The following is a 27,045-nucleotide window of genomic DNA, read 5'->3' as shown; positions in this document are numbered from 1 at the left end:
TACCTTTTCTACTGTACCCACAGATACAATTTAGGAAGAAATATTGAAACATCCTCATTGGATCTTTGCAACTGTGCATTACCATTAAATCAAGTCATTCATAGCAAACAGCTAATGAAGTCTGTTATGTTCTAAAGGAGGGGTGGATAACCTTTTTGGTCTAAGGATCACACTGATAGCCAGCACTCCAAAGGCTGCATGCCAACAGAGGCTGAGATCAATGTACATTTAAATGCATGCACACACATACTGCATACATCCAGACAAGCAGGCAGCCACACAGTCAGGAGCATACAGGTAGGTGCTCTCAATCTCTCTCTCTCTCTCTCTCTCTCTCTCTCTCTCTCTCTCTCTGTCTCTCTCTCTCTCTCTCTCTCTCTCTCACACACACACACACACACAAACACACTTTTTCAACAACCAGTTGAGCTGTAACTCCTCTCCACTGTGGTGCTGGGCTAGAAGGAAAGGAAAGCCTCACTGCCTCATTTCCTTACTTTTCAAAGGCACCTGTTTATCCTCTGGTGCAGTAACATTGCTAGGAGGTCTTAGTGCTCCTTCCTGCTTGCTGAGCATTTGCATGCAATGACTTGCTAGCAATGGGGTTGCACAAAAGGGAGAGGAGACATCTGGCGTTTGGCAGTCCACTTAAAGCAGCTTGACAGCTGCAGGTTCACCTCTCCTGTTATAAAGAGATACTGTAACATCAACGGCCTTCTTTGAAATTCTGTTTTAAACCATGTGCAACCATTAATAATGCACAAATAAAAAATAATTTACAAAACTCAATCACAGCATACCTGTCTGCAATGGAGCTCATTTTATGGGTGCTTATGGTAAAGAACATAACATATCACACTTTAGTCTTGTGGTAGACATTTGTACGTCTGCACTGTAAGAGAATAGAAAAAGAAAGAAATGTAACGTCACTCTCTTATTTTTCCTGAATAAAATTCCCTACTGCCACCAAAAGGAACAATAGCCAGAATCCAAAGAACCATGCAACTAGTTCCATGTGCCCAAAAAGCTTTGGGATTGTGTCTCTTGAACATCAGCTCCCTGCCCCAACTCCACATGGCAAACCGTATTTGAAACTGAGAGCACTGTCAAAAGCAAATTGACATATTGTCTGGCAATGTCAAAGCCCTTAAAATGATGAGCATAGTTCTTTGGATTGCTACCAATATATATGCCTGTGCTGTTTGGTTCTGTACCCTAATTATCTGAGTATAATCCAGTGGGTTTTTACCGTTTATACTTTTCTGGATGATAAATGGCGATGTTCTAAATGACAGGTTCCAGAAGGAGCAACTTGGGAAGAGCCTTCAAAATGTATTCTCTGCAGAAGATCATTAATATCTTAATTCAGTACTGTTAAAGAGAAAAAGAAAGATAATAGTATTAGGATTATGCACCTGATTATTTTTTTTATGTAATAAGTAGCCACTTTTTATTTTAAGTACAGGAACAGAAATATATATATATATGTGTGTGTGTATGTGTGTGTGTGTGTGTGTGTGTGTACACTGTAATAGCTTGATGCAAGAAAACAGACATTCATCTGTGATGAGAAAAGTCATTTAGCAGCTACATTTTAATCTTCTCTGACCAGAGCTGTCATCTACATGAATTCCATTACTAGCCATATACAGTTCTATAATTCTATGTGAGTTACAAAGTAATTCTATATGTCTATTCTGAAGCAAACCCTATTAAATTCAAAGGGATTTACTCCCAGACAACCATGTAAAGTATTGCTTCCTTAATTCCAAATATGCTGAGCAGGTTTGCGGCAATTTCCCCTCCCCACCCAGAGAAGCTATTCAGAGACACAGCAGGGACAATGTACTGTAAATCTAATGATTGGTTGTGCAAGAACATTGTCCAATCTTACAATCTTTGGATTCCACCCATAGCTCTGGAGGTGTTGTATCATAATTGTTACTATTATATTACTTATATCTGAATTCTTACTTCTTCACCAATGTTCCCAAATCTGTTTCTTTGTTTCTTCATACCAAAACTGCCTCCAACTGCTGGATAGTTTTATATTGCTACATCTATTTACAAAGCACAGATCTCTGCCAAGAAATTCCCTACAAAAATGATCAACTAATGTTGGAATATTTGCACATGTTAGACCAGGCTTCCTCAAACTCGGCCCTCCAGATGTTTCTGGCCTACAACTCCCATGATCCCTAGCTAGCAGGATCAGTGGTCAGGGATGAAGTGAATTGTAGTCTCAAAACATCTGGAGGGCCAAGTTTGAGGAAGCCTGTGTTACACTATGTCTGCAGCCACACACATTCAGCATGCAGCTTAATACTGTAATGTATCATTAATATTATATATGTTATACTTTCTATTAAAGTGCAGTTTAATAATATTTAAATAAATTTCAAAAAGTATGTTCAAATAAATAACTGCAATGTTATTTTCTTTACCAGTCAGTTCTTACTGATATGCTATCCGTGATTTAACTGTTCTTACTGTAGCATTGTCTTTATTTTGTATGCTGCTTTATATTATCTATGAAATTGCAGTTTATAAATATTTAAATAAAGAAATAAACTACTGGGTGCCCGCTGGTGTACTCATGCAATCGGTACAGTGCTTAACCAACAATTGTTAACTTCACACTGTCAATGACTGCAACCGCAATATTGGTATCTGCACAGCACAAGCTAGCACAGGCTTATTTTGTTCCTGTTGCCCGAAAGAATGTAAACATGCCATATGCATCTTCTGTTCTAAACCCCAACATTACGTTAACACATTGGTTCTCCAGAATGGGCAGGATGCAAAAGAAAATCCCTCAAACATACAGACTAACATATTACTCCAGAGGTTTAAACGTTTTGCTGCTCTCAAAATGCAAAACAGTCCAAGATCTTGGGAACTGGGGAAAATATCTCTACATTCAATTCTCCTCCTCCATCCCACTCACTGCCTATTTCCAAGCAGGAAATACTGCCCTTGTTCTGGCCATTCCATTCTCTTCCCCTATCAGCTGAAAGGAGTCCTGGAAAAGCTTCTTCAGTTGTAGAACTCCCTCCCTCCTAACTGGTATTTTTAGATCATTTCCAAGAAGCAAATCATACTGAGAGAACATGGAACTTTCTTTTAGAAGATTAATATATCCTCTTGCCAGTAGAGCTACACAGACAATAACGATTACTTGTTTTTAAAAGTAACTAAAAAGAGCAAGAACTAAATACAAAGAAAAGCAATCTGCCAGAAGAAGGAGTGGGGAGGAAAAGCAAAGTGAAGCATGACTCAGAGAACCTGCTTGTGTCTTTCTGGCCTAATAGCCTAGTGTCCTATTGACCTACTTTTCCTGTGAAGGTGGTTAAACCCTTATCTCCCATTTGAATTGTTTTTCTTCTTCTTCTTCTTCTTCTTCTTCTTTTGGGCAGAGTATCCACTAAAATGCGCAAAGAAGTCTTTTGAAATCTAGACTGCGGACGTTGTAACATGAAGCTTGTGTTTTTAAACTTTTGAGAATATGAATATTCTGCCAAACATTACACAAGTCCGGGGTGGGGGATAATAAATGACGCAAGTATTTGCATCCAGTACTGGTAGCCTTTAAACCTGTGTTTTACTCTCACTTACAATGCCTAGACTTTGTATTATTATGCCAGACACCCAAACAGCTATTCTAGGGGTTGTGCTAACCTAATGGGATTTTTAAGCTTCCCTCCCCATTTTGAGCAGAAAGCTCCCTTTTAATTTCAAATGTGGTTTACCATTAGGCTTTAAGGGGGAGACATGGCTGCTGTCTGGGAAACAAATCCAAAACCATTCTGGGCACATGAAGCTATTTTCACAGTTCTTTGAATCCTGACCTATCCTTATAACCAGGGGCAGGGAGGGTGGAAGAGAATGTTTAAAAAACGCTTAGAAAGACTTCTGAAATTAAAAGCAAACATTAATAGACTAGATGTTAAAGAAAAGAGACCATATGACTTATGCAGAGCAGAATGAGCAGAGGAAAATTATGTTGCTGGTATAGGACAAAATACAGATATGTAAGTCAGATATTCTGAACTGCACAAACTTAAGGTCTTCAAGCAGCTTCCTGAGTTTCCTTAAGAAAGTCACATTACAGATGCATACATTACAGAAGAGGCTTATGCCATGTTTCTTATTAGGCATATCTTTCTCTCTTCTTCCCTCCCTTGCCTCTATTGAACTTCAAACCAGGGAAGAATTATGTGAAACTTATAAGATAGCTCATTGCTTGGTGATATTCAGTTAATAAAGGTATTATGATACTAAAATGTTTCACTAACCTTCTGGGGTTCCATTGCAAACCTGTTCCTCCTCATTCATATCAAACTTCCCCCCAACACCCCCTCCTTGAACAGGTACACATATAATACAGATGATTCTTTCCATTTCTCTGTATAATCGATGAAATAAAGAATGAAATGAAATGATCTCTAGTGCAACCAAATTTTAATAATGAGGGAACTTTAACGGATGGCATATATCCTGGGGAGGGGGCCTGTGTGTGTCAGGGAAATTCTCTGCAGGTACATGTGCACTTGTAAACGCCATGTGGGTAGGGTAATACTTTTAACGAGATATGGCCACTATATAACACCAGGCAAGACACAAAATATTAGAGCAAGTTTTAGTTATCAAGCAAATGATAAGAGTAAAAACCATAATTTGGTTGGCCATCATGCACTATACAGTTTACCTCTTTATACTTGTGAGTTTCAGAACATTTTTTTTTTTTTTTTTTTTTTTTGGTGCTTGAGTCTTCAGAAATAAATTATGTTTTATGCACTCATTACTGCAAGGCAGGTAACCATCTTTGCGCTGTAGAATCACCCAGGAAATGGTGGCACATCATAATGCGCTGCCTCTTCCAGGAGCTTTTTACTCATATCTTATCAATGAGTGTAGCAAGCACAACACTTTCTAGCTGCTCTAAACAGCTGTAACTGGTTTTTTTAAAGAAAAAAAAGAGCCAAATAAATCTGCATGGCCATTCAAAGGAACAGACTTACTAGACTACTCGTGTTCAAGGGACATGAACTGGACTATGACTGTTCCATCCATCCCTACTCATCTAATGTTAAATTTTGCCCAATACTTTTACTTTATGCATTTATACTATGCTTATAGTCACCTGTGACACATAAGAACCACTTCTAGACAACCAAAAGGGGGAGTTTTACAACCATTGACTTATTTTTTTCTGTTGACCTCAAAAACTGATACAAGAATGCATAGGGAGTAAAACCAGTATTTTTGTTTGTGAGTGGAAGTAACTTTAGAGCACTTGTTTGCAAATCTGGTTTGTTCACATAGCTTGTATTGAGGTCACACATTAAACAGTTTAGATATTTTTTTTAATACAATTTTTAAGTCATAGAAATAAAATACAAGGAGTCATTAGAATATTTTTGATGCTTATGAATACACTGAAAACTTAAGCTAGAATGACTAGAGTAAACAAAACAAACAATAGTAGCCAATAATTTCAGTCTGATAGTCTACATAAAATGAGCAACTGAATAGCATTCTAATAGACCTGACAAAGTTGATTTAGCCAAGCTGAATGGCTCTAATAAAAGCTGACATAGGAAGAACAGTGACCATTCAAAGATACCCACTGAAGAGAACATAGTATTTTTTAAATGTAAAAATATAAAATACTCAAATATAGTTCATTGTAAATACCAGATGACAACTTACATAATCATAAAGCACCAAGTTGTTATTCCTTCTTGCCTATGTATTAGACCAGTCAGCTTGGTTATAACAGCTACCCTCAGCGTCTTTGTCCATTCTGATACCAAGAAAGACCCCTTAGATTTTTCAGTATATGGTGATAACTTTTGCTGCAAATAACAGATTTTTCAGGTAGCACCTTGAGTTTTGCCAGGATGTACTACTTTAAATATCATATACGGATTAAGTTTCCGTTTATGCCTAATAACCTAATAATGAAACAAACCATGCTTTCTTCCAAGGTCATGCATAAGGTGACATTCCTGACCCCTATGAACAAAGTTGGCATCTGATGCTCAATACCTCTAACAAGAACATAAAATTCTGTTACATTTATGTGGGATCCATAAAGTACACAATGTGTCTCTCAAGTTCAAGAAGTACAAAAAGTTCAAACAGACTGAAATATACAACCATTCTTTCTTTGTATTCAAATCCCCCCTTAACATTTTCTAATAGTATCCTCTCTTGGGGTTTCCTTTATAGTAAGACTTCTAGTGAAGACACTCTAGATTTTGCAAATTGCAAAACAGATCTTTATTAAGAAGCATACTCATTTTTTAAAAACAACGATTACACACACACACACACACACACACAATATTGAGTTAAAAACTATCTTTCATATAGTGGAACTCCTATGCACCCTCACCTGGGAATAACCCTTATTGAATACAATGATACAGTACTTCTAAGTGAATGTACTGTGTTGCCAGTCTCTCAGTTATTAACAAACAATGGCCAGATTACAAAGAGCTCCTTTGGGCTCAGTGGGATTCTGGTTTTTTATTTTGTTTTGAACTGCAAACCCTTATGCCATGTTATGAATTATTTTTGAAAAGTATTCCTCAGTGTCAAAACTCTATTTGCCATGCAGCTTGGGGAACTACTACATAACACATATACCAGGCCACAGTGTCCCAAACTGCACAAAAATGCTGTGAAGTTCTTTGGCTCTGAGCCCCATGCTAAATGAAAGCCAAATTAAACAGGATATCCTACGCAACCATAAAGCAGATTGTTAATAAAATGCTTCCCCAGATGTGGAAATCCTGAAAGCCTTGCAACTATGCTCTCTTAACACAGGTCCATTTTTAGAGGCGCACAAGCAATCATTTTCCCACACAAGACGTCAATTGGATTCCCCTACTTGTTTGAGACTAAACACTCTGAAGCCGAAGAGGGAGGGCACACAAGAGCAGCCCCAGAAAGCACTTCCATCAGATAAGCATGCAGTACCAGTGTCTTCCAGCTGGAAGATGTACTGCAGTGAGCTGAACATACATGCATTCAACTTGTGTGCATTCAGCTTTACATGCACAGCAAAAAATTAAAAGAAGGTGGAGTTTCAGAGGAAATGACTTTGGGAATCTCATCCACCACTGAACCCAATGTGTTTTGATTGTACATGATTTGGGATTTAGGTGCAATCCCCAGAACATAACCCCTACATAAGTTGTGGGCTTACTGTTTACTGATGGAGCAGGCTAGAGTCCTTTACATGAAAAGTGAGGGTGGGACTAGTAACAGGAATGCAGCTGCTATTTCTACATAGGGCCAGATCTCAGATTGACATTTGCTGAAGCAATACAGCTCGGCTCTATAGCACAGTTTATGCCTTGCCTTGCACCAGACCTATCATAACAACACAATGCAGAAGGTTACTTCATTATCCTCTGGTTGGTGAGAGAGCTAGATGTGAACCAGGGGGCACCAGCTGCCATGCCACCCATGTGAACCAGGCCAATGTCTGATCTACAGAATTATTGGAGATGGAATGAAACAATGTATAACTTTTTAAACTAAATATATATTTCTTAAAATCTACAACAAAATTATTTTCTATAACATAACAAATATCCTTATAATGTAACTGATACCTTGACAAGAATATGAATAAAGCAGTACTCCAGTTCTTCAAAACTAGTAATGTTTAAAAACTTTTACTTTAATTTCAAATTGAATTTGTAATTTCTTTTGTGAGAACGTTAGATTTATTATATTATTCAACAACCCGCTACAGAAAAATGTAGAATGGGACAAGCTGGTAGGCAGAATGCTACAGGAATGCTACAATGATATTCTACATGTTCCCACTACCCGCCATTTTAAAGTAAGCAAAATAACAGCATTAGTGGGATTGGCATAGATGTAATACACCACATTCATGTTTAAAAATATCTTATTTTGTTGCCCTAAGATTCAAATGATCACTAATGAATGTTTGAATCTTGTTAATTTTTCCTTACTACTTACTAGTACTTAATTTTTAAAGATAGCATTTATTAAACATCTGAATACTAACAAATAAGCACTGTGACGAACTTAAAAACTTCATGCTCCTTGGAGAAAATGCAGAAGATAAATCTAATTATGAATTAATGAACTATGGTAACCTGAAAGATTATTTTTACTATATTTGACAACAGTAACAAAGCTAGTGGAAAAACCAGGTTCCCCCCTCTTGTTTCAAAGAGTCCCTGAAAAGGCTTATCTGCACCAACAATAACTGGTATCAAAACTTCATTCCCACAAATTCTGAATACGTAGTGCTAAAGATTGCCAGTTATTTGACTGGAGTCTTTTGCATGTGCTTTGCAGTACAGCTCCGTTACATATGGTTATATCTAGTGTTAGCCCTACTCAGAATAGGTCCACAGAAATGAATGAACATGACTAACATAGCCCCAGTAATTTTTATAGGTCTACTCCGAATAGGACTTGGTTGGATGCAATCCACAGTTATTACTGTCTCAAACTTATGACACTTCAGTGGGATATACTCTCAACTTCCACAGCTTTAACAGCTTACGGATGAAGAATTTACAGCTTTTCCAACTGCTACAGTCCTGGCACAGCAAATATATTCAGAAGCTAGCCCACTAAGGTGAGAAAAGCAAAACCTAGTGGTATTATCAACTGAACTAGACTGAAAATAAACAATGGTTCTTGATCATCAAAGTTTGAAATCATTAGAGCTCCTCATATTGCAATACTGGCTTAATCATCATGAAATGAGATTGTTGATATCTAGTTCTGGGTCTTGGCCTGTCATGTCTTTTATTGCTTAGCCAAAAGACATCACCAATTCAAACAATAAAAAGTACACCACTCAAAATATATTTTTTAAAAATGAACAGCACAATCAATTGCAGCATCTGATCTATTGCAATATCAAACATCTTTCACTACAAGGACCTTCAATGTTCACTAAAAAAAACACCTACTCATTTACAATTCAGCACTTTAACAACAGAGTCACCATCTTATTCTCTCACACATTTTTGACAAATGCTGCATTAATAAGCATTTTTATAAATACAGCATTCTATTAATCACTTGTCTAAGAAAAAGTGCCTATAAGGCTTCAGGTGAAACATCACAGCTCTCAAGCATTTCGTCCACCATTGCGCAGAGAGAAAGGAATTCCATGGAACTCAGCAACATTCCTGTCTCACCCACAGATATTCATGAAAGGCTTCCATCAAGAGAGAAGGCAGAAGTGATGTCTCTCTCACCTCAGCAGGGAATCTGTGGTGGCTAAATGTGATCTGGAACTGTTCAGTGCTGGGTACAAGACCAGCAAGTTTCTAGAATATTCTTTGGAGTCCAAAAAATGTCATGCTGTGACAACTATAATAGTCAGGAATGAGGAACCTTTTTCAGCCCAAGGCCACATTCCCTCATATCCAACCTCACGTCAGTGTTGGGCAGGAAAAGAGGCAATAATAATAATAATAATAATAATAATAATAATAATAATAGGTTGAGTTTGTGGCAAAAGCAGACAGAGCAATAGTTATGACTCTTACATTTGTACCAAAGGCTGCATTTCAACCATGTACGAGTTGGAGATTTGTATGCACACATCTCTTCATCCTCCATACAAGCAAGAGGGAGGCATTATCACAGTCTAATAACACACTGTAACCGGGCAGAAATATGCAAGAGGGGCATAAAGCAGGATGGGGGTGGTGTGGCCTTGGAAGAGTCCTGAGAACGTGATAGTGATGGATGGCAGCATTTGATCCTTGGACTTAACTTCTAAGACACATGTCACAGTGAAGAGCAAACTGGCAACAGCTATTCTATCTGCCCGTTGTGACAACTATTTATCTTATTTATGTATTCATTCATTCATTCATTCATTCATAAGATTTATTCTCCAACCTTCATCATAAGGTCTCCGAACAGATTCCAACAATATAATCATACAATTGGTGTTTGTATTATTTTTGTTAATGGTGCTATTTAATCTCTTAAAACAAATCTATAAAACGAAATAGGAGAGATGATCTTGGTTTGATAACTTGGTTTGGAGGGACATGGACTAGATGATCCTCAGGGTCCCTTCCAACTCTACAGTTCTATGATTCTATGATTCTATGATCTGGACATTTTCCCAAATTGGACATCATATGAAAGTGTGGCTTAAGAAAACAGGAACTTCACACAATTCTGCTTTGATTGAAGCAGCTTTATTGTTTTACTTGTTTTTAACATTGTAATTGTTTTGTTAAGAACTCTTCCACCATTCCTGCAATTTCACCTTGTTGTTTTCCAAGTCAGAATTTCTGTGTCACTTTTAACATCTTTATTCTCCTTCACATCCCTCCTGGAAGTTGAGACTTACTACTTTACTACTGTTCATTTCAAACTTTTAAACACTTAACAAGTTAATAATGATTTGTTCAGTTGCTTTAATGTTCCTCGTAGCAGGGAAATGTAGACAAAATTAGGCAAAGAAACTTACACACTTGCCCAGTGCAAGTATAATCTCTTAAACATGTAAAAGTTCAAAAAGTCAAAGACTCCAGCTCTTTCCCCCTCTTTCCTTCTCTTTTTTGGTGTGTTGTGAATCCTTTCTTGCTTACCTATAGTTATTTATTTAGAGCATTTATATGCTGCCTTTCATAGCCTATATCCCAGGGCAGTTAACAGCATTAGACATGATGAATACTAATTGGAGTGCATCCTGATCAGAGCTTGAAAAGGTTTTGCAAAACCTTGTAAGCAAAGAACCCTAGTTAGCAATGATACACATATAATACTCAATGAACTTCTGCACTATTGGACCTCTAAGGCTAACAGTATAAAAATATTGATAGTGCTTATATTCTAGATAAAGTGTTACCTCTTTATAATACTGAAAGGCCTGGCACTCAGTATGTTTTTATTGTGCTTTAAAGATAAAAAAAAACTTAAAACACCTTCAAAGTTGTACTAAGTATGACCTTTTAAGAAAATATTTAACTAAGGGTAATTGTCTGAAACACAGTTTACAATAAGGGACATAACTGCAATGTTAACCACTGAGATGTCACTAGTATAACAATTATTTGCACATACAGTAATATTTGAGATAAACTAGGACCAGGCCTAATTATCCAAATTGATGAAATTGGAGGAAATAATTCTAAAAATCTACTTTCATAATTCAAACAGTTTTAATAGGCTCTCCCAGAACGACTTGTTCTGTATATGTTTTCAACTGATTTTTTAAAATTGCAATCAAATGGCAATATAATAAATCAATTATGTTTAAGGACCCTGCATATGTCTTTACCCAATTGCAAACCTATGTTTCTCATGCGTATGTTATATTTCCATATGAAATGGGCTATATCAAACATTTCTGTCCTTTAGAAATGGGGAATCCCACTGTTACATTTTGTTAATAATAATAATAGAAACAGGAAGTGGCAAATTTCCTATAATTAAGTAGATTTGGTCAGAGACTAAAAGGACTGTATGTACTATACGAATGGGAAATGACATAAGCACAATGGATAACAAATGAAGAACTGAAACTACTTCTAAACCCACAGAAATAACGCAAATCCATATTTTGTTCCTTATATTTCAAAACATGAAAAGTGAGGCCACATCACTAATCCTCATCTCACCAGCATGCATTTAATACAAATCTTTAAAGATTTGGGGGGTGGGGGTGTCCTGAAACTAACCACCTCAGTTCAGAAATCATCAAGATATTACAAGTTCTGTCCTACTCACCTTCATTTGGTTATAAAAGCCCTACAAACATCTAACCCATTCAAGATTGAGATAGGTAGGATATACCATCACTGGTATTGACTGATTTGCCTCCACCAAACTATTCCATTTCAGGCAATAAGTAGTATCAAAAGAATGCTTATTTCCATTACAGAAGATCTATTGTTTCATAATTGAGGCAATCCTAACCCCAATGATTTAGGAGTAAGCCTCACTGAATCCAATAGGATTTACTGCTAGGTAGTTTAGGACTGCCTAACTGCCAACCTAGCAGTTCCAAAGCACATCAAAGTGCAAGTAGATAAATAGGTACCGCTTTGGCGGGAAGGTAATCAGCATTTCCATGTGTTGCTCTGGTTCACCAGAAGCAGCTTAGTCATGCTGGCCACATGACCCGGAAGCTGGACGCCAGATCCCTTGGCCAATAAAGCAAGATGAGTGCCGCAACCCCAGAGTCGGCCACGACTGGACTTAATGGTCAGGGGTCCCTTTACCTTTACCTAGTTTAGGACTGCAGTTATATAAACTTATTTTGGTTATATAGACCTGTGTTTTTTTGGACAGCTGATTTAAAAAATCAGAAAACAGAAAAAAACCCTCTGTTAACAGCAGTCCAGAATAAAGTACATACATCCCTGTGGTTTTTATTTAAATACAAAGCTGTCATAGGCCAGTGATAATGCATTTTGTGCATAAATGATCCAAGTGTTCACTGAGGTTCTGCTATGCCTGCAATTCTCCTGCCTACTTTGTCAACCTGCACTGCACTATCATTTCATCAAGTTCTGATGTGGGCATGCACCAAACAGGGAAGAAGAGAAAGCAGGTTGTGCTTCTTATCACAACACAGCCTAGGCACCAGCCCTTCTGGCTTCCTCCACTGAAGGCAATGCTGAACAGGAAGGTATTCCTTCCAGACTAAGTATGAAAGGGTAAAAGAGATAACTGCAGTCCTGTATACCATATGTCTATATTTTAAAGGTTTCTCTGTAGCTCTTTTAAGTCTGTAAGAAAGTCAGATGAGCCACCCGCATATACTGTAGTATACATACAGTACAGAGTTGTATAAATAGGTGCATGGACAACTCTATCCCACTCACCTAGAGGTAACAGTCTAAGTCTATTTGCAATTTTGCAGTTATCATTGCAAGTCTGATTTAATGTGTGAGTAAGGAAGGATTGTACAACTATAACTTTTTAACTAGTAACATAGCATTGTGAACCGTCCTGAAATATACAAGTATAGGGTGGCATACACATTAAATAAATAAATAAATAAATAAATAAATAAATAAATAAATAAATAAATGTTACTGTACTATTATTTATTTATTTGGGAGTGGTTACAAAGTTGGCATGCCACTTCAGCATCATACCACAAAGTAAGACATCATTCTGGTGTTTCAATTCTGTTTAACAACAACAATCCAGAAGAACATGGTGGCAAGGAAACAGACCATGCAATTTTTTCATTTGTGTGAATCCCTTCTTTTTGATGAAGATAGCTAAACTATTCTTGTCTTAAATGATAGGATACTGAAAGAGCCTTTGGCAGGTAATGGAACACTGGTTTAACATTGCTGAAACTAGTGTGTAGACATGATCTGTACCTATACAGAAGGCTTATGGGAAGTACATGAGCTTTCTGATATAAAAGTGGGGCACAGGTATAATAAACACAAGCACTGTGTTCTATAAAGCAGCAATGTGGGCAATTTATGGTCTATAAAAAGTGTTGCCAACCCAAGAAACTGTGCAGCAAAGGCCATTTGAGCTGAGAGTCTGACAAGCAACTTTCACTCACTCTAGACTGAATGGTCAACTTCAAGGTTTATTTAAGCTGCAATCTATTCTTCCTAAGTAGATACTAGAGAACTATTTATTCTAGCACATCTACTCCACTCACAAAGTCAAGGTTACTATATATATATATATATATATATATATATATATATATATATGCCATTATGTGCACACAGAAAGCAAGTAGGATCACTTATAAAATGCCATGTATGGAGTTACGCACATTGCTACAGTCTAACAATCTGTCCTGTCACTTATGGTGTCCTTCACTCAAGGAGTGCTACAAGTGCTACCGACCAGAACAAAACCTTGTCTGCAAGTGCACAATACATCGGCACCATCATCAGCATGGTTACTCGGAAATCTTGCAGAGTTAAACAAGATTTACCAGCGGTATGCTTAGGCTTGCAGCCTTTCTTTCATGTTACTTAACAAAAAGCACATTAAGAAATCATTGCGTGCTGACTTTCCACTTTCTGCTAAATTAGATATTTTTGAAGGGTAACGTTTTAGTAGAAACTGAGCCAGAGACCTAAGAAACCAACGACACCAAAAAGTCAGATTGCATTCCTGGCTACCAAATGAAACCAGCTGGCACCTTTGAAGCGGGCTTGACAAATCAGCATTCTCCCCTTTGCTCTAAAGAAAGGGGCAGGGTCCTGATCTCGGCAAAATAAACGAAAGTACGTGGGCGCTCCAACTTGATCTAATGCCCTAGATTCGCTCCTAAGCAAGCGGCTCCAGAGAGGCGAGGAAACCCCTCCCCGCCTGCATCATCAGTATTCAAATAAGGTTCAGGGCCGCTGCAGGAGGAAAAGAGAAAAAGGAAAATGCCTCTTCGCGCTCCGGGCTCGCAGGGCGGGGAAGGGCAGCTTTCTGACAGGACCAAAACGGCGCCGCTTGTATAAGGGATACCCCAAACCGGTGCCTCTCCTGGCGCGGCTTTAATAAACCGGAGACGCCGGGCGCAACCCGGAGAGCGGGATGGGCGCAGCCAAGGCCCCTCACAGCCCCCTCCCGCCTCGGTTATGAAACACCGGAGCTGCCCCGTCTCCGCCTCGCCACGGTGCCCGGGTTCGGGGGTGGGAGTCGGAGGAAGATGGGGGAGCGGCCCCTCAGGCTGTCCCCCAATTCCCGGCCAGCCCCTGAGGGCCTGAATCGTCCCCGGCAGCGGGTCACGCGAAGCCCTCAACTGGCGGCAGGGTCGGGAGACGGGGGGGGGGGGCAGAGACACTGAGATCATAGACCTGCGCCAGCGACCCAACCCGCCGTCGCGCCCGCCGCCTGTCAAAGTTTACCTCAGCCCACTCGCCAGCAGGACTCCGCGAGGCCCCCTCAAGGCCGGCGGCCGCGGCTCGCTGGCGTATCCTCCTTACCGAGCTTCCCTGCCAGCCTGCCGCCTCCCTTCGCGCTCCTCTTCTTCTTCTTCAGCCCACTGCCGCGACACGGATCGCTCGCCCCCGCTTCTCAAGTAAGCAGCCACAACCCGCCAGGCCCTAAGGTCTTCCTCCGCCACCGCGCATGCGCCGCCCTCGCGCTTACCGGCAAAACAAGCCGCGGAATCAGCCGCCGAGCCCGGAGGAGCCTTGGCCGTACTGCGCGTGCGCCGGTGGTAAGGGACACCAAGCAAGCTGCAGCGGTATATCGGCTTGCCAAGAGCCTGAGCCGGCCCAGGCTCCTGTGCTTCCCTGGTCAGTACTAAGCATGCGCATTACTACCGCGCGCATAGATGGGGAGTCGACGGTGATTCCCCTTCTTCGTCAGGGAGCGGGCCGCTGCTTCGCTGCGCATGCGCCACGGAAACCTTCGGGAGGCGGCGGGGGGGGGGGAGAGGGAAGGGATGTGTTACGCATGCGTCGGAAGAGTACAGGGCGTTCTCGCTGTGCTTCCGTGACCTCAGATTACCTTGTAGGAGGGGAACAGCGAGGGAGGATTTGGGACTATGGGCGGGATTGGAGGAGGGTCCTCTGCCTCTTACGTCGTTGCTGCCGCAGAGACGGCGCTGAGGGATGGGGGCTTCTGTCACCTTATTTTACTGAAGGGGCCACGTAAAAGCTCCCCCTTAACCTGCAGTGTGGAAGCAGCATGGGCGCAAGTCCCTTTGCAAGTCAGTCCGGCCTCCTCCTGAGTAAACTCCTGCTCTTCTGCAAGTTCCATGTTTGCAGCAGTCAGAAGCCACGTATATGTTGCCCAGTGTCGTTATTTTAAAAACAAAAGCAAACATCACAGCTCCGCCGAGGACCCAAGCTGATTTAAAGTTCAGTGTTTCAGAAGCTGACACAAAGAATGAGGGTTTTTAAAAATAAAAAATTCAGGTGAGGCAAAAGGGTCAAGCAATACAAGACTGCCTCATCACCGAGCCTTGAGTTTTTGGACAAAGAGGAAGATGGCATTTCAATGGATTCAAGTTACAAAAAAGGAGATTCCAGCTAAACATCTGGAAGGACTTTCAGACAGTAAGCTGTTCCACCATGGAACGGACTCCCAAGAAAGGGAGTCCTCCTACTTTGGAGGTTTTTAAGCAGAGGTTGGATGGCCACCTGTCATGGATGCTTTAGTTGAGATTCCTGCATTTGCCAGGGGCTGGACTAGATGATCCTTGGAGTCCCTTCCAGCTCTACAATTCTATGATTCTTGGAGATGTCTCGATACAATCCACTGCTCAGATGTGAAGCCTGGTTCTGAGAGGTTCCATTACAGACGGTAAGGGGACTATCTGTCCCTCTGAACGTTAGGCTTCCAACTCTCATCAACATCTGGGAGCAGCAGGGATGACAGGAGCTGTAATAGCTGTCAGAAATTTGGTAGGCAGAGTAATCTGGCAGAAATGCAGTGAGCATGACTGAAAACTTTTCTTGTTGCACTTCTTCCTGGTCCACCCATTTAGGGTGAAAGAGCCTTGCTAAGGAAATGTAGCAGCAAAAACACATGCAGGCATGCTGAATTCTAAAAGTATACTAACTAATATGCATAACACTATACAGCTACATAACATATGCCAGTATTTTACATGCCGTAACAAACAGAAATCATGCTAGCATACCACTCTTCCTCCATACCCACCATCCCCTTATTAGATATAGTATTTGTATAGAGGCCAGTACATGCAAGTTTGACTATCCTGCAATCTGTACACTGCAAAGTTGGGCTCTTCAGAGTGTACATCAGGGCAGCCCAACTTTTCATACCAAGTGGGCTGCAATAATACTTTGACACATAACCCACAGGCCACACACTTCATTGTCATGCAGGGGAAGCGAGGCCAAAATTTGATGTCCCAGCTCTCACGCTGTCTTCCCAAAGTTTGAAAACGGCTACCTAGGCTTTGGGAAGGAGGAAGGAAGACTCGAAACCTCCTTCCCTAAGCCCAGCACCTCATTTACCCAGCTTTGGGAATACAGGGCAAGGGCAGGGGACATCAAATGTTGCTGAGGGCCATCAAAAAGGCCTTGTGGGCCGCATGTTGGACCACCCTGGTGTGGATGCATTAGATCTACAGGTATACGTTATTCTCCTCTGCAAATGTAACATCCAACATCTACCACTGAGTTTCTTGGAAGAGCAGGAATGGTGTAATCACAACACCCTCGCAGTGCATAAGGGGAGGGGGGCAATGTAGTGCTATCCAATTGTTTTGGGTCACAATTCCCATCATCCCTAGCTATTGGCCGTGGTAGCTAGGGCTGATGGGAGCTGAAATCCCCAACATCTGGAGGGCACCACATTGGCTATCCCTGGTTTAGAGTTTATGGTTAAGCTACAAGCATGGTTAATATTGAAATCTAATGCAATTCATGTCTATTACTGTGGTTGCCATGGTTCACTACTGAACTTGAACGCCATGTATTCACTGTAAGTTCTTTAAAACAATTATGAAACAGCTTTAGATCCCCTCTATATTTTTATTATGAATGATGATTGAAATGCTGTTCCTTTGACTCTACACACAACAGATGGCACTGCTCTAGAATTTTGTTTTTTAATTGAAATTTTCTCCCCTTTATGTGAAAGATCAGCAGAGAAATAAAGCACAGTTGACATACCTTGTTCAAGTGTTAGGTCTTGTAAATATATCACTGGTAACAATTTAGCCCTTGTAGAATGTGTTAATACCACTGCACACATGACTTGAGGTAATTAATGCCCAGTGTATGCCATTTATCTTATCTATATAAGTTTTGTAACTGAGGTTGCCAAGCAACTTACTAGGTGAGCCTTAAAACAGTTTTAGTTTCACATAGAATTGGTTGGCTATGTAAGCTGTATAAACAAACGCCAAGAAAGAGCATGCCCTTTTGTAGAAAAGCTTTGCCGTTAAAGGTTTACAAAAAGTAGTGTAAAGACCAACATATACATAACTACTGTAGCTTTTTAATTAAGCCAGAAGGTTTAATTATACCAGAAGGGATGGGAAGAAATTCAATAGGCCCTATTGAATTAAATAGGACTTACTTTTGGATAGGCATGTACAAGATTGTTTTGCTATTCTCATTATTGTATAGAGTAGCACAAATACATTGAATTAAATAAACTGGTGGTAGGCTCCAAGATGTTTAGCAGAAGAAGTTGCCATTTATTAATATTATTATATTTATTATCTGCCCTTCACCAGCAGGTCCCAGGGCAGGTTACAACCATTTTAAATTCAATATTAAAAATTCTGAAAACGAGCTACAGTCTCAAGAATAGAGTGGTTCCTGATAACACAGATCTCAGATATCAAAGGCCAGGGTAAAGCAGTGTGCTATCATATGCTTAATGCTGTGGGAGGGAATCCCACAACTTAGGGGCTGCCACAGAGAATGCCATCTCCCAGGTCATCATGCAGTCACCTTGAACTCCCAAGGGCAGCAGAACTATCTAACCCTACAGCTTTTCACACCTGAGAGGGTCTGTAGGGAATGAGGCTGGCTTTAGCTCTTGTGGAAATGAGTGTTTTCTTCATGCAATATTACTTTGCCAAGAAGATGCAGGGTTTTGGACAAATAGAGTGGGACAGGGCTCCTGTAGGTGCAAATTGCTAGTCTGCAATGTAAACGTTCAGTTAAATTAGTCTCTTAGTGCCCTTGCCTACTCAATGGACCACCCAGTCATCGAATCTTTTTTTGTTTTTGTTTCATGTGTCATTCTTCATTTAGGCTTGCTTCAATCACATCTTGCCATAGTGTGTAGAGCTTCATTCACAGCAGAACATGCCACATTAAGAAATGAAACAGAAGGATGCTCATGAAATCCACTTCCTCTTTTAAAAGAAAGATGGGTGGCACATTTACATGGAGTTCATTGAGCTATAATCCATCCCAGAAACTGATCTGGGCCATGCCTGCCTGTTTTTCCAAAGCGAGGCACACGGCAGCACCAATGCTTCTCTAACTATTCATTCGTTTAAAAATTATCTTGTAGTCATCTTTATTGTCATATTCCTTTCAGAATACTTGTCAGGTGCTGTTGCGGTTGCTCGAGAGTAAGCAGGCAGGACTCTGACCTGTGTCAGGACTCTGACCTGTGTTTTACAGGCTTTATTTGGGTGCAGACTATTTACAGTGAAGAGCCCTAAGGCTCATGTCTGGCTCAATCGCTAGCAGAATCTGGCAGTGGTCTTTTTTTGTACCTCCCCCAACATAAAAGTTTTGTTACCCCCAACCGTTTCCGCCCCTCCCTGCGCCCCAGACTACTGTGCAGGATGGGCGATGGCAAGGGCATGCTTCCCCCCTCCCTGGCTTGCGATAAGGCTCTCACTAGCATCCTCTGGTCCTTGCAACTCTTCTCCACTGGAAGTGGGGGCTTTCCTCCTCTCCGGGAGAAGAACTGCTTCGCAAGATTTTCAGAGGCTCCCTGTGACACAACTGCCCTTCTTTTTCTCGCCTCTGAGCCGATGGCAGTTCCCTAACAATACTCATATCTGTGTTTGTAGTGAGTGAGGCAGATTGCTTTCCCCGAGTGATTTGCAAGTAAAAGGGGGAAGAGTAAGGGTAACAGCAGATGAACAAGTGCAAATGCAGGCCTATATACTTAGGTAATGGTTCAGTATGAAGTGCCTGCCGGTGACTATGAGTAACAGCTATTAAGATTCTTCTCAGCTCTTTCTGCAGTTTTCACACACCTCCATCAATATTTTTTTAGTCGTCACTGCTTCATTCTTAAAATGAGGTTACTGCTGAATAAAAGCTTGAAACTGTGCTCAGTTATCTGCAGTTTTTGTGAGTGTGCAACTCACAAATGACTTCGCCTTTTATTTCATTCATCACCCACACTATGAAACCATTCTATTTAAAGGTTAATTATGTGCTGTAGCAAACTACTTGACTGAAGCTGATGTAGGCAAATTCTCTTCTTTGAGAATGTACAGCAGCGATATATTTTAATGCATAAGTAAATAGATGTGTAGATGTTCATTAAACAAGAAATTATTATTGTTTTTAATAAATTCAGATTTTGAGATGGTGTTTACCTGCTCTGGGGAGAACAGTAGGAATCAGTAAGCTCACAACTCTTGTGCAGAGAAGGTGCCCCGCAATCTTTCTTTGCCAAATGATCCCTATTAAACACACACACCACGAAGTGTACTGCTTCATCATTCTCCTGCATGTGTTTTGTCTAGCTAGGAATGAATAGGGTATACACAAACCTCTAAGGTGCTAACAGAACATTGCATGTACAATACATGCTTTCAGAATTTGGGGTTAATTACTGATCTCTGGATCAGCTAATATTTTTTATTAATATTTTTAATAATCCAGTTCTCAGGAGAAATAACTATGAGTGTTTTTCAACAACTACTGGTATATCTGCTGTGGGTGTGGTTGTGAAACTCACATCACCCTTCTCATGTATTAGCAAATTTCAAAAATTAACAAAGAACAAAGGCACTATAAATACTCGGCCAATCTTTTTTTCAATACCTTGAGACTATTTTCTCAGACAGTATGTTCTGTTGCTTCTTAAGCTTGATTTAATCTGAATGAGACTCACAGCCCTGCATGTATTAACAAGATATGACTTAGAATGTAAGCCAGCAGGCAGGCCTGTGCTATTTCTATTTCTTTGTGCAATGCCCAGCACTAAAAATACTGGCTGATATCCAGCTACCTCATAAGAGTAGATCCATTTAAATCAGTGGATTTAATACCCATTGATTTCAATGGGTCAACTCTAACCAAACTGTGTGTCTGCACAATACTTTCCCACATGGTTTTGGGTGCTCACTATGGCATGGCCAAGGATACAGGCAGTGATCTTTTGAAGCTATTTCCCTCTGTTGAGTCCAGTTCTGCTTTTTACAAACCCATAAACAATAATTCCCAACACTAGTGACCTAGTGCTCCTACATATGTTCTGTACATGTTTTCAGGGTTGGGACTTTCCAGACCCATAGTAGAGGTTCTGAGTTCTAGCTTCTCATATTCTCTCATTTTCTGGCTTGACCCACAAGCTAAAGAATGATTTGATTAGGAGCGAGCATCTCAGAGAGTAAAAGCACATTTTTGCTGGATAAGGAGGTTGGAAGAACCATAGTATCCAAGTTTATTTCATGAAGTTTTCTTGTACCAATATTAGACAATTTTATAATTAGAAACCAAATTCTGTTTTCAGATGGATATCAGAGCTTTTAAAGGCCAGTATCTGATTTTTACAATACTTTTACCTTGATTCATTTGTCCTATGTTTGAGAGTGAGACCTACAAATCTCTCACTGGAAAGATGACTTATGAACAAATGAGTGACGGCTGCAATGTTGAACACACTTTTTTAGGAAGTAAGCCACCTTGGCATAGCTGTCAACTTACAGGTTTGAAAATAAGGGACCAGCAGCCTCGAAAATAGAAAAAACTCCAGGACATATGAGGGGGGTGTGGCAAGATGGCGGCTGTAACAACTTCTCCTCCGTGAACCCTCCTGGATTACAAACCTTTTATAGCCTTTTACAGCCTTTTATAGCCGTTTTTATAGCTGTTTTTATTAGACTTTTAATTATTTTACCTCTGTTAGAAGTTTTAACCATTTTATCTCTACTGTTGGCCAGTCGTGGCCAATATACATATTAACAAGGATATTCAAACCTTCTGCTGAGAAAGCCTGCTGCTGATTAGAAACGCCGCCTTGAAGACTGGGTTATGCTGAGCAGTGGAGGAGGAATAGCAGAGGAGTTGTGTCCACAAAAGATAAGTTCTCTTTTTATCTCCGTTTACGTCTACTTTTAACCTCCGTAGTCAGTGAGACAGTGACAAATGGGTCATGGCAAGCGACCAAGATCTGCTGAGAAAGGTTGTTCACCTCCAAGAGCAAAGCAGTCAAAGCAGTCAAAGCTTGAATCTCCCTCACCACCTACTAACAATAACAGCCAAACAGAGCAAGTAATTGTTTCTGCGGTCGAAACATACAACCGCTTTTGGCCTCTGTATGGTCAAGGGGAGCTGGAAAAGCCAGTCGATCCAGAGGCGGATGGAAGCCATAGGGAAGCCCCCCTTCCTGACACCTTAATTACACCTTCGCCATCACTAAAACAGGACGCATCAGGGCAAACTGCCCATGAATCAGTACCTGATCAAATACAACTAGTAATCAGGACTTTAAGCTACATTTTCAAGCAATTGGAAGGGATTTCTTTATCTTTGAATAAACTTTCACAAGCCCTTCTGACGCATCCATCTTCCTCAACTGAGCTATCTAATTTGCATCAATCTCCTGTGCAGCTTGTAAGTGCCTTAAAGAGACAACATGACCAGAAATCTCACCTTAAGGGTTCTAGAAGCAGGCTGCCACTGCCCCAAAGGAACAAGCAATCCTTGATTTTTCAACCTAATAAAATATGTCTATCCATTTTTTCCCGTGACGCCCCCAGACTTAGGTGGAATAACCTGAGGATGGCTAAAGGGTACCTACGTGATTTGCTAAATATCCCTTTTTTACAGATAGATCTTATATCTGTAGTACCCCTAAATGCCACGCCCTGGCCAAGGAAATTTATGCTCTCCTTCCAGTCTGCAAGGGTCCCACATCTTCTTGCAAGACAAAAAGACCAGCTGGCAGCCTGGGAGATTGTAACAACAAGAGTCTTTAAGGACACGAGTGTCAAACCTCTTTTTGCCAACTTCTTAACCGACAATGAATGCTCGTTACCTCCTTCTGTTCCTATAATAAAGGAAAAAACACCTAGCCGGGTACCCCCTGTTCCACCTGCGATCCCAAGTGCCCATCTAGTTACGCTGAGGAATGATCCAGTTGCAAGTGGAGATTGGAATATCCCTGAAGAGAGAAATCTTATCTCCTCTTATGGAAAACTCCCTTCAGAAGAACAGCAGGCTATTCTCGACAGATTGGATCTACTCAAACAAAGACTCCTATCGCTAGGGGACCCCTTTATGCCGACGAGAGAGGAGAGCAGGCGCTCCACGTCCCACAAGGCGTCTCCATCAAATGCCTTGATAAGCTTTCAACCTGCTACTTTGTTACCCCCTACTGATCTGAATCAGCAGTCACCTGTGGACCAACAGCACCATTCTACCGTGGAGGAAGTTGATAAACTCAACACTCCCGTCTCTGACCTTATGTCCAATCAAAATATGGAAGTTGATGAATCCTTTGCTTCAATGCCAGAGCTAGAATCTACCCTGTCTGAAGATCACCAGGAAATGATTATGCATGCACCATCCCCACGCTCACGTCCTTCTATACATCTGCGTGATAATTCTTCTCCATCTGCGCAACAACTACAAGTGATGGCTGGAACACCTCTTAGCGCTACCCTGGTTAAGACTGACAACTCTGATGGATCTACTAGTATAGCCCATCAAAGACCTACTACTACTCACCTCAATGAACAGCATCCGACCTCACCAACTTTGCCTAATTCTTCCTCCCCGGCAAAGTCCTCCCTGCCTGTTAATGTTACCAAATCATGGATTCGACCAACACAGAAGAAGACCTTATCCGCACAAACTAAAATTACTGATTTCTTTATGGGTCCTCCTCCTACCTCCAAGAACCTATTAAACAACTCAAAGTGACAATTACCGGGACAGCACAAGGATCTGACATTATCAATACTTAGCTGGAACATTGCTGGTTGGAGAACCAAAAAATCAGATCCCGAATTCAGGAAGTATATAAATTCATTTAATATCATTCTATTCCAAGAAACATGGGATGAGGAAGAGATTACCATAGACGGCTTTGATCTTCTAACACTTCCGGCCTCCCCTTCCTTGAAAGGTGGTCGCCCCAAAGGGGGTCTTTTGATTGGGATCTCACTCCAACTTCACGCCAAATTCACTCTGGTACGGGCTTCCCCGCCTTTTGCTCTATCTGGACTGATCGCAGAAGGGAAGTCCTCATTACTAATTACTAATGTCTATCTCCCCCCTGAAGGCTCTGCACCTGATCTTGATTGGAGATGGGAATCATTTGAAAATCACCTATTGTCATGTCATACCAAATGCCCTAACTCGTACTCCTTAATTGGGGGAGACTTTAATGCTCGTATTGCCACAAACTGGGACCTACTAACCAAGTCCAAACGGTGGACTCCCCCATGCTTGGACAACTTTGACTTGGAACATGCCAGAATTAGAACTTCAAAGGACAACAGAGTAAACAAAGCAGGAGTGACCCTTTACCAAATGGCCATTCGCCTGAATCTAGTCTTCTTGAACGGCACCTTCCCCCCCGACATACCGGGGGAGTTCACTCACCTGGGACTAGCATCTAACAGTGTTATCGATTACTTCTTGATCTCTGCAAATTTGGCCGTTAATGTACTTTCCTTCCAAGTTGAAAACCAACATTTCAGTGATCACCTTCCAATAGTGACCACTTTGTCATTGTTCCGGTGCCAGAAGGACTATAAACACTCAGTCCTTCTGGAAACCTCATCATCGACCAAAATAAGAGGGATCAAATGGTCGGAGGCTGTGGCCCAAAAATACCAGGAATTTTTTCATAGGGAAATCATTGCCTATCTACCTCAAGTAACTACTGATTTACAAGACTTCAATTCGGTTTTGAAACTTTTTAACCTTCTTATAACAAACCTTACCACTTTTTTTACATCACCTCCTCAAAAGGCGAAAGTGGCGCATTGCAGTACTGGGGCCCCTTGGTTTAACACCTCTTGCAAACAAGCAAGATCCCTTCTTCATTCTATCTATAATGAATACAAAAACTCTAATGCCCAGGCTCTACCACCCTCCTATTTACAAGCCAAAAGAGCATACAAACAGACTTTAAAGCTGGCCAAACGCGAATGGTACCAAAAGCGTTGGCGAGCCTTGATTGCGGCCTCTAGATCCCGCAGACCACAGGAATTTTGGGCTCTGATAAACAAAAGAGGAAGGAAGCACCCACTGGCGATTATCCCTGCGCCCACATGGGAACAATTCTTGAGTAAATATTTCTCTTTGGCAGAGGAATCCAACTCATCCACGGAATTCCGAGCCGACCATCTACCTTTGTGGCCCTCTACCGACCCAGAGCTGATAATGGACTTGATACTAGATCTGAAAACGGGCAAAGCCCCTGGGCCGGATCTAGTCCCTGCTGAGGCTATTGTTGCGCAACCGAGGTGGTGGGCTGAAATTCTGGCCAAAGTCTTTGATGCAATTAATTCTACGGGGCTTATCCCTAGGTCATGGAAGGAGGCCGTGATCGTACCAGTCCATAAAAAGGGTCCCCCTGCTGACCCAGAGAACTACCGGAACATCAGCCTTTTGTCTATCATCGGGAAAATCTATGCAAAATTTTTGCTGTCTAAGCTGTCCCATTGGGCATACGACTCAAATTTGATTGGCCATGAGCAAGCGGGCTTTAGGAACAATTATTCGACCACGGACCATATGGTAATTATGTATCATCTTGCCAGAAAATATTCTGCCCCGAGTCGGGGGCGCCTATGTGTCGCTTTCATAGACTTAAAGGCCGCCTTCGACAGTATCCCAAGAAACTGTCTATGGAATAAATTAGAGAGATGGGGCATAGATAGAAGGCTGTTATGGCTTATAACCCAATTACACCACGGGTCGTCGGCTAGAGTGAGACTCACACCGGCGGGAAACCTATCCAATGAGGTCCCAATAAATAGAGGAGTGCGCCAAGGCTGCATTTTGGCCCCACTCCTCTTCAACTTGTTTATTAGCGACATGAAGCTCTTTCTGAGTGAGTCTCAAGCCAACATTCATGCCCCCCGCCTAGCTGATTTTCGCTGCCCTCTGCTCCTATATGCTGACGATGCAGCGATCCTTTCCTACACTAGAGTCGGTTTATGCAGAGCTCTAAAGATTTTTGCAGCTTATTGCAAACTCAACCATCTGACAATTAATCATGGAAAATCTAAAGTACTGGTCTTTACCAGGTCTCGGAAAACTTACAGCTGGAAGTTAGATGGAGTCCAATTAGAACAGGTTTTCAAATTTAAATACCTGGGAGTCTTTTTTCACTACAACCTAAGCTGGAAGCCACAGATACAGTATTTACTGAACAAAGGGAAAACAATACTTTACACTCTACTCCAATTTTTTGCGGTCGACGGAGCCTCCCACATCCCTTCTGCATTGAAGGTGTACCACGCAAAAGTGGTTTCCACCCTCTGTTATGCTGCCCCACTCTGGGCCCCAGGGTCCAATTTAACATCGCTGGGGACATTGCAGAATCAGTTTCTCCGTCGCCTCCTGAAACTCCCCATGTGTGTGAGCAATGCAGCCATACATCTGGAGCTAAGGACTGCATCATTGGAGACTGTCATCTGGAAGCGAGTCTTTGGCTACTGGCTGTCCAGCTGGCATAGGCTTCCCGACCATTACCTCTTTCAGTGCCTCTGGCGGGATGACTTTGTTAATCCGTGGGTAGGAAAAATCCATGCCAAACTTCTGAGCATCGGAATTTCCCCAGCAGACTCCTTAAAGATGAACCTACGCTCAGCCAAAAGCCTTATCGAGCAAAGATTAGCAGACATTGAAAATCAACACAACCTCTCCAGGGGTGGGGGTGTCTGCTCCCCCAGGTATCATGGAATAACCCCACCACTTGGCCTTCCATCATATATGTCATCTCTTTCATCTGTACCACACCGACTTGCATTTATTCGTGCAAGGTTCAATGTTTTTCCATCGAACCTGCTGAGCCACAGATTTTCCAAGGGTTTGGTGTCTCCGCTATGCGAGTGTGACGGGAAAACAGTTGAATCTCTTCCACATATAATGTTCAACTGTCCCTTACATAGCATAGCCAGGACTAAATTCCTGGGTCCTGCTTTACTGCGCTTGGTTGGCAGGCCTGTTGAGTCACATGCCGCACTGCCTTTGCAGGATACAGATCCTTCTGTAACTCTGCAGGTGGCGAGATTCCTGAATGCGGTTATCTCACACACAAAAACCACCAAAAAACAACATCAACAACAAAAACTAATCGGACAGTTATGATGAGAGTGCATGACGGATCTCGTCTCCAGTTCTCCTTTTTCTGGGAACCGTCCCTTGGATCTTTCCG

The 27,045-nt window shown here is 41.4% G+C and overlaps 2 protein-coding genes across 10 annotated transcripts in view; one reads left to right on the top strand and one right to left on the bottom strand.

The window, feature by feature from the left end:
- CLOCK (clock circadian regulator) overlaps positions 1 to 15,340 on the bottom strand; it is a 41,257-nt gene extending 25,917 nt beyond the window's left edge. Inside the window, exons 1-5 of one of the 7 annotated variants that reach the window (XM_083755580.1) lie at positions 14,865 to 15,092; positions 7,414 to 7,503; positions 5,713 to 5,858; positions 1,250 to 1,371; positions 801 to 892 (exon numbers count right to left, since the gene is read on the bottom strand). In XM_083755580.1, coding sequence (XP_083611706.1) covers positions 801 to 847 — 47 coding nt within the window. In that variant the 5' untranslated portion in view covers positions 848 to 892; positions 1,250 to 1,371; positions 5,713 to 5,858; positions 7,414 to 7,503; positions 14,865 to 15,092. Of the gene's footprint in view, positions 1 to 800; positions 893 to 1,249; positions 1,372 to 5,712; positions 5,859 to 7,413; positions 7,504 to 14,864 lie in introns of all 7 variants that reach the window. The other 6 variants (XM_083755582.1, XM_083755581.1, XM_083755583.1 and 3 more) reach the window with 6 other exon arrangements.
- EXOC1L (exocyst complex component 1 like) overlaps positions 14,927 to 27,045 on the top strand; it is a 114,538-nt gene continuing 102,419 nt past the window's right edge. The window contains exon 1 of one of the 3 annotated variants that reach the window (XR_014568117.1): positions 14,927 to 15,037. The gene's annotated coding sequence lies outside the window, so the exon portion shown is untranslated. Of the gene's footprint in view, positions 15,038 to 16,171; positions 16,270 to 27,045 lie in introns of those variants that run through there. The other 2 variants (XM_083756094.1, XR_014568118.1) reach the window with 2 other exon arrangements.

The sequence above is a fragment of the Podarcis gaigeae genome, assembly GCF_964106915.1.
Source record: "Podarcis gaigeae genome assembly, chromosome: 9".
Classification (NCBI taxonomy): Eukaryota; Metazoa; Chordata; class Lepidosauria; order Squamata; family Lacertidae; genus Podarcis; species Podarcis gaigeae.
The sequence above is the reverse complement of the archived record's forward strand: the minus strand, read 5'-3'. Positions and strand labels throughout refer to the sequence as shown.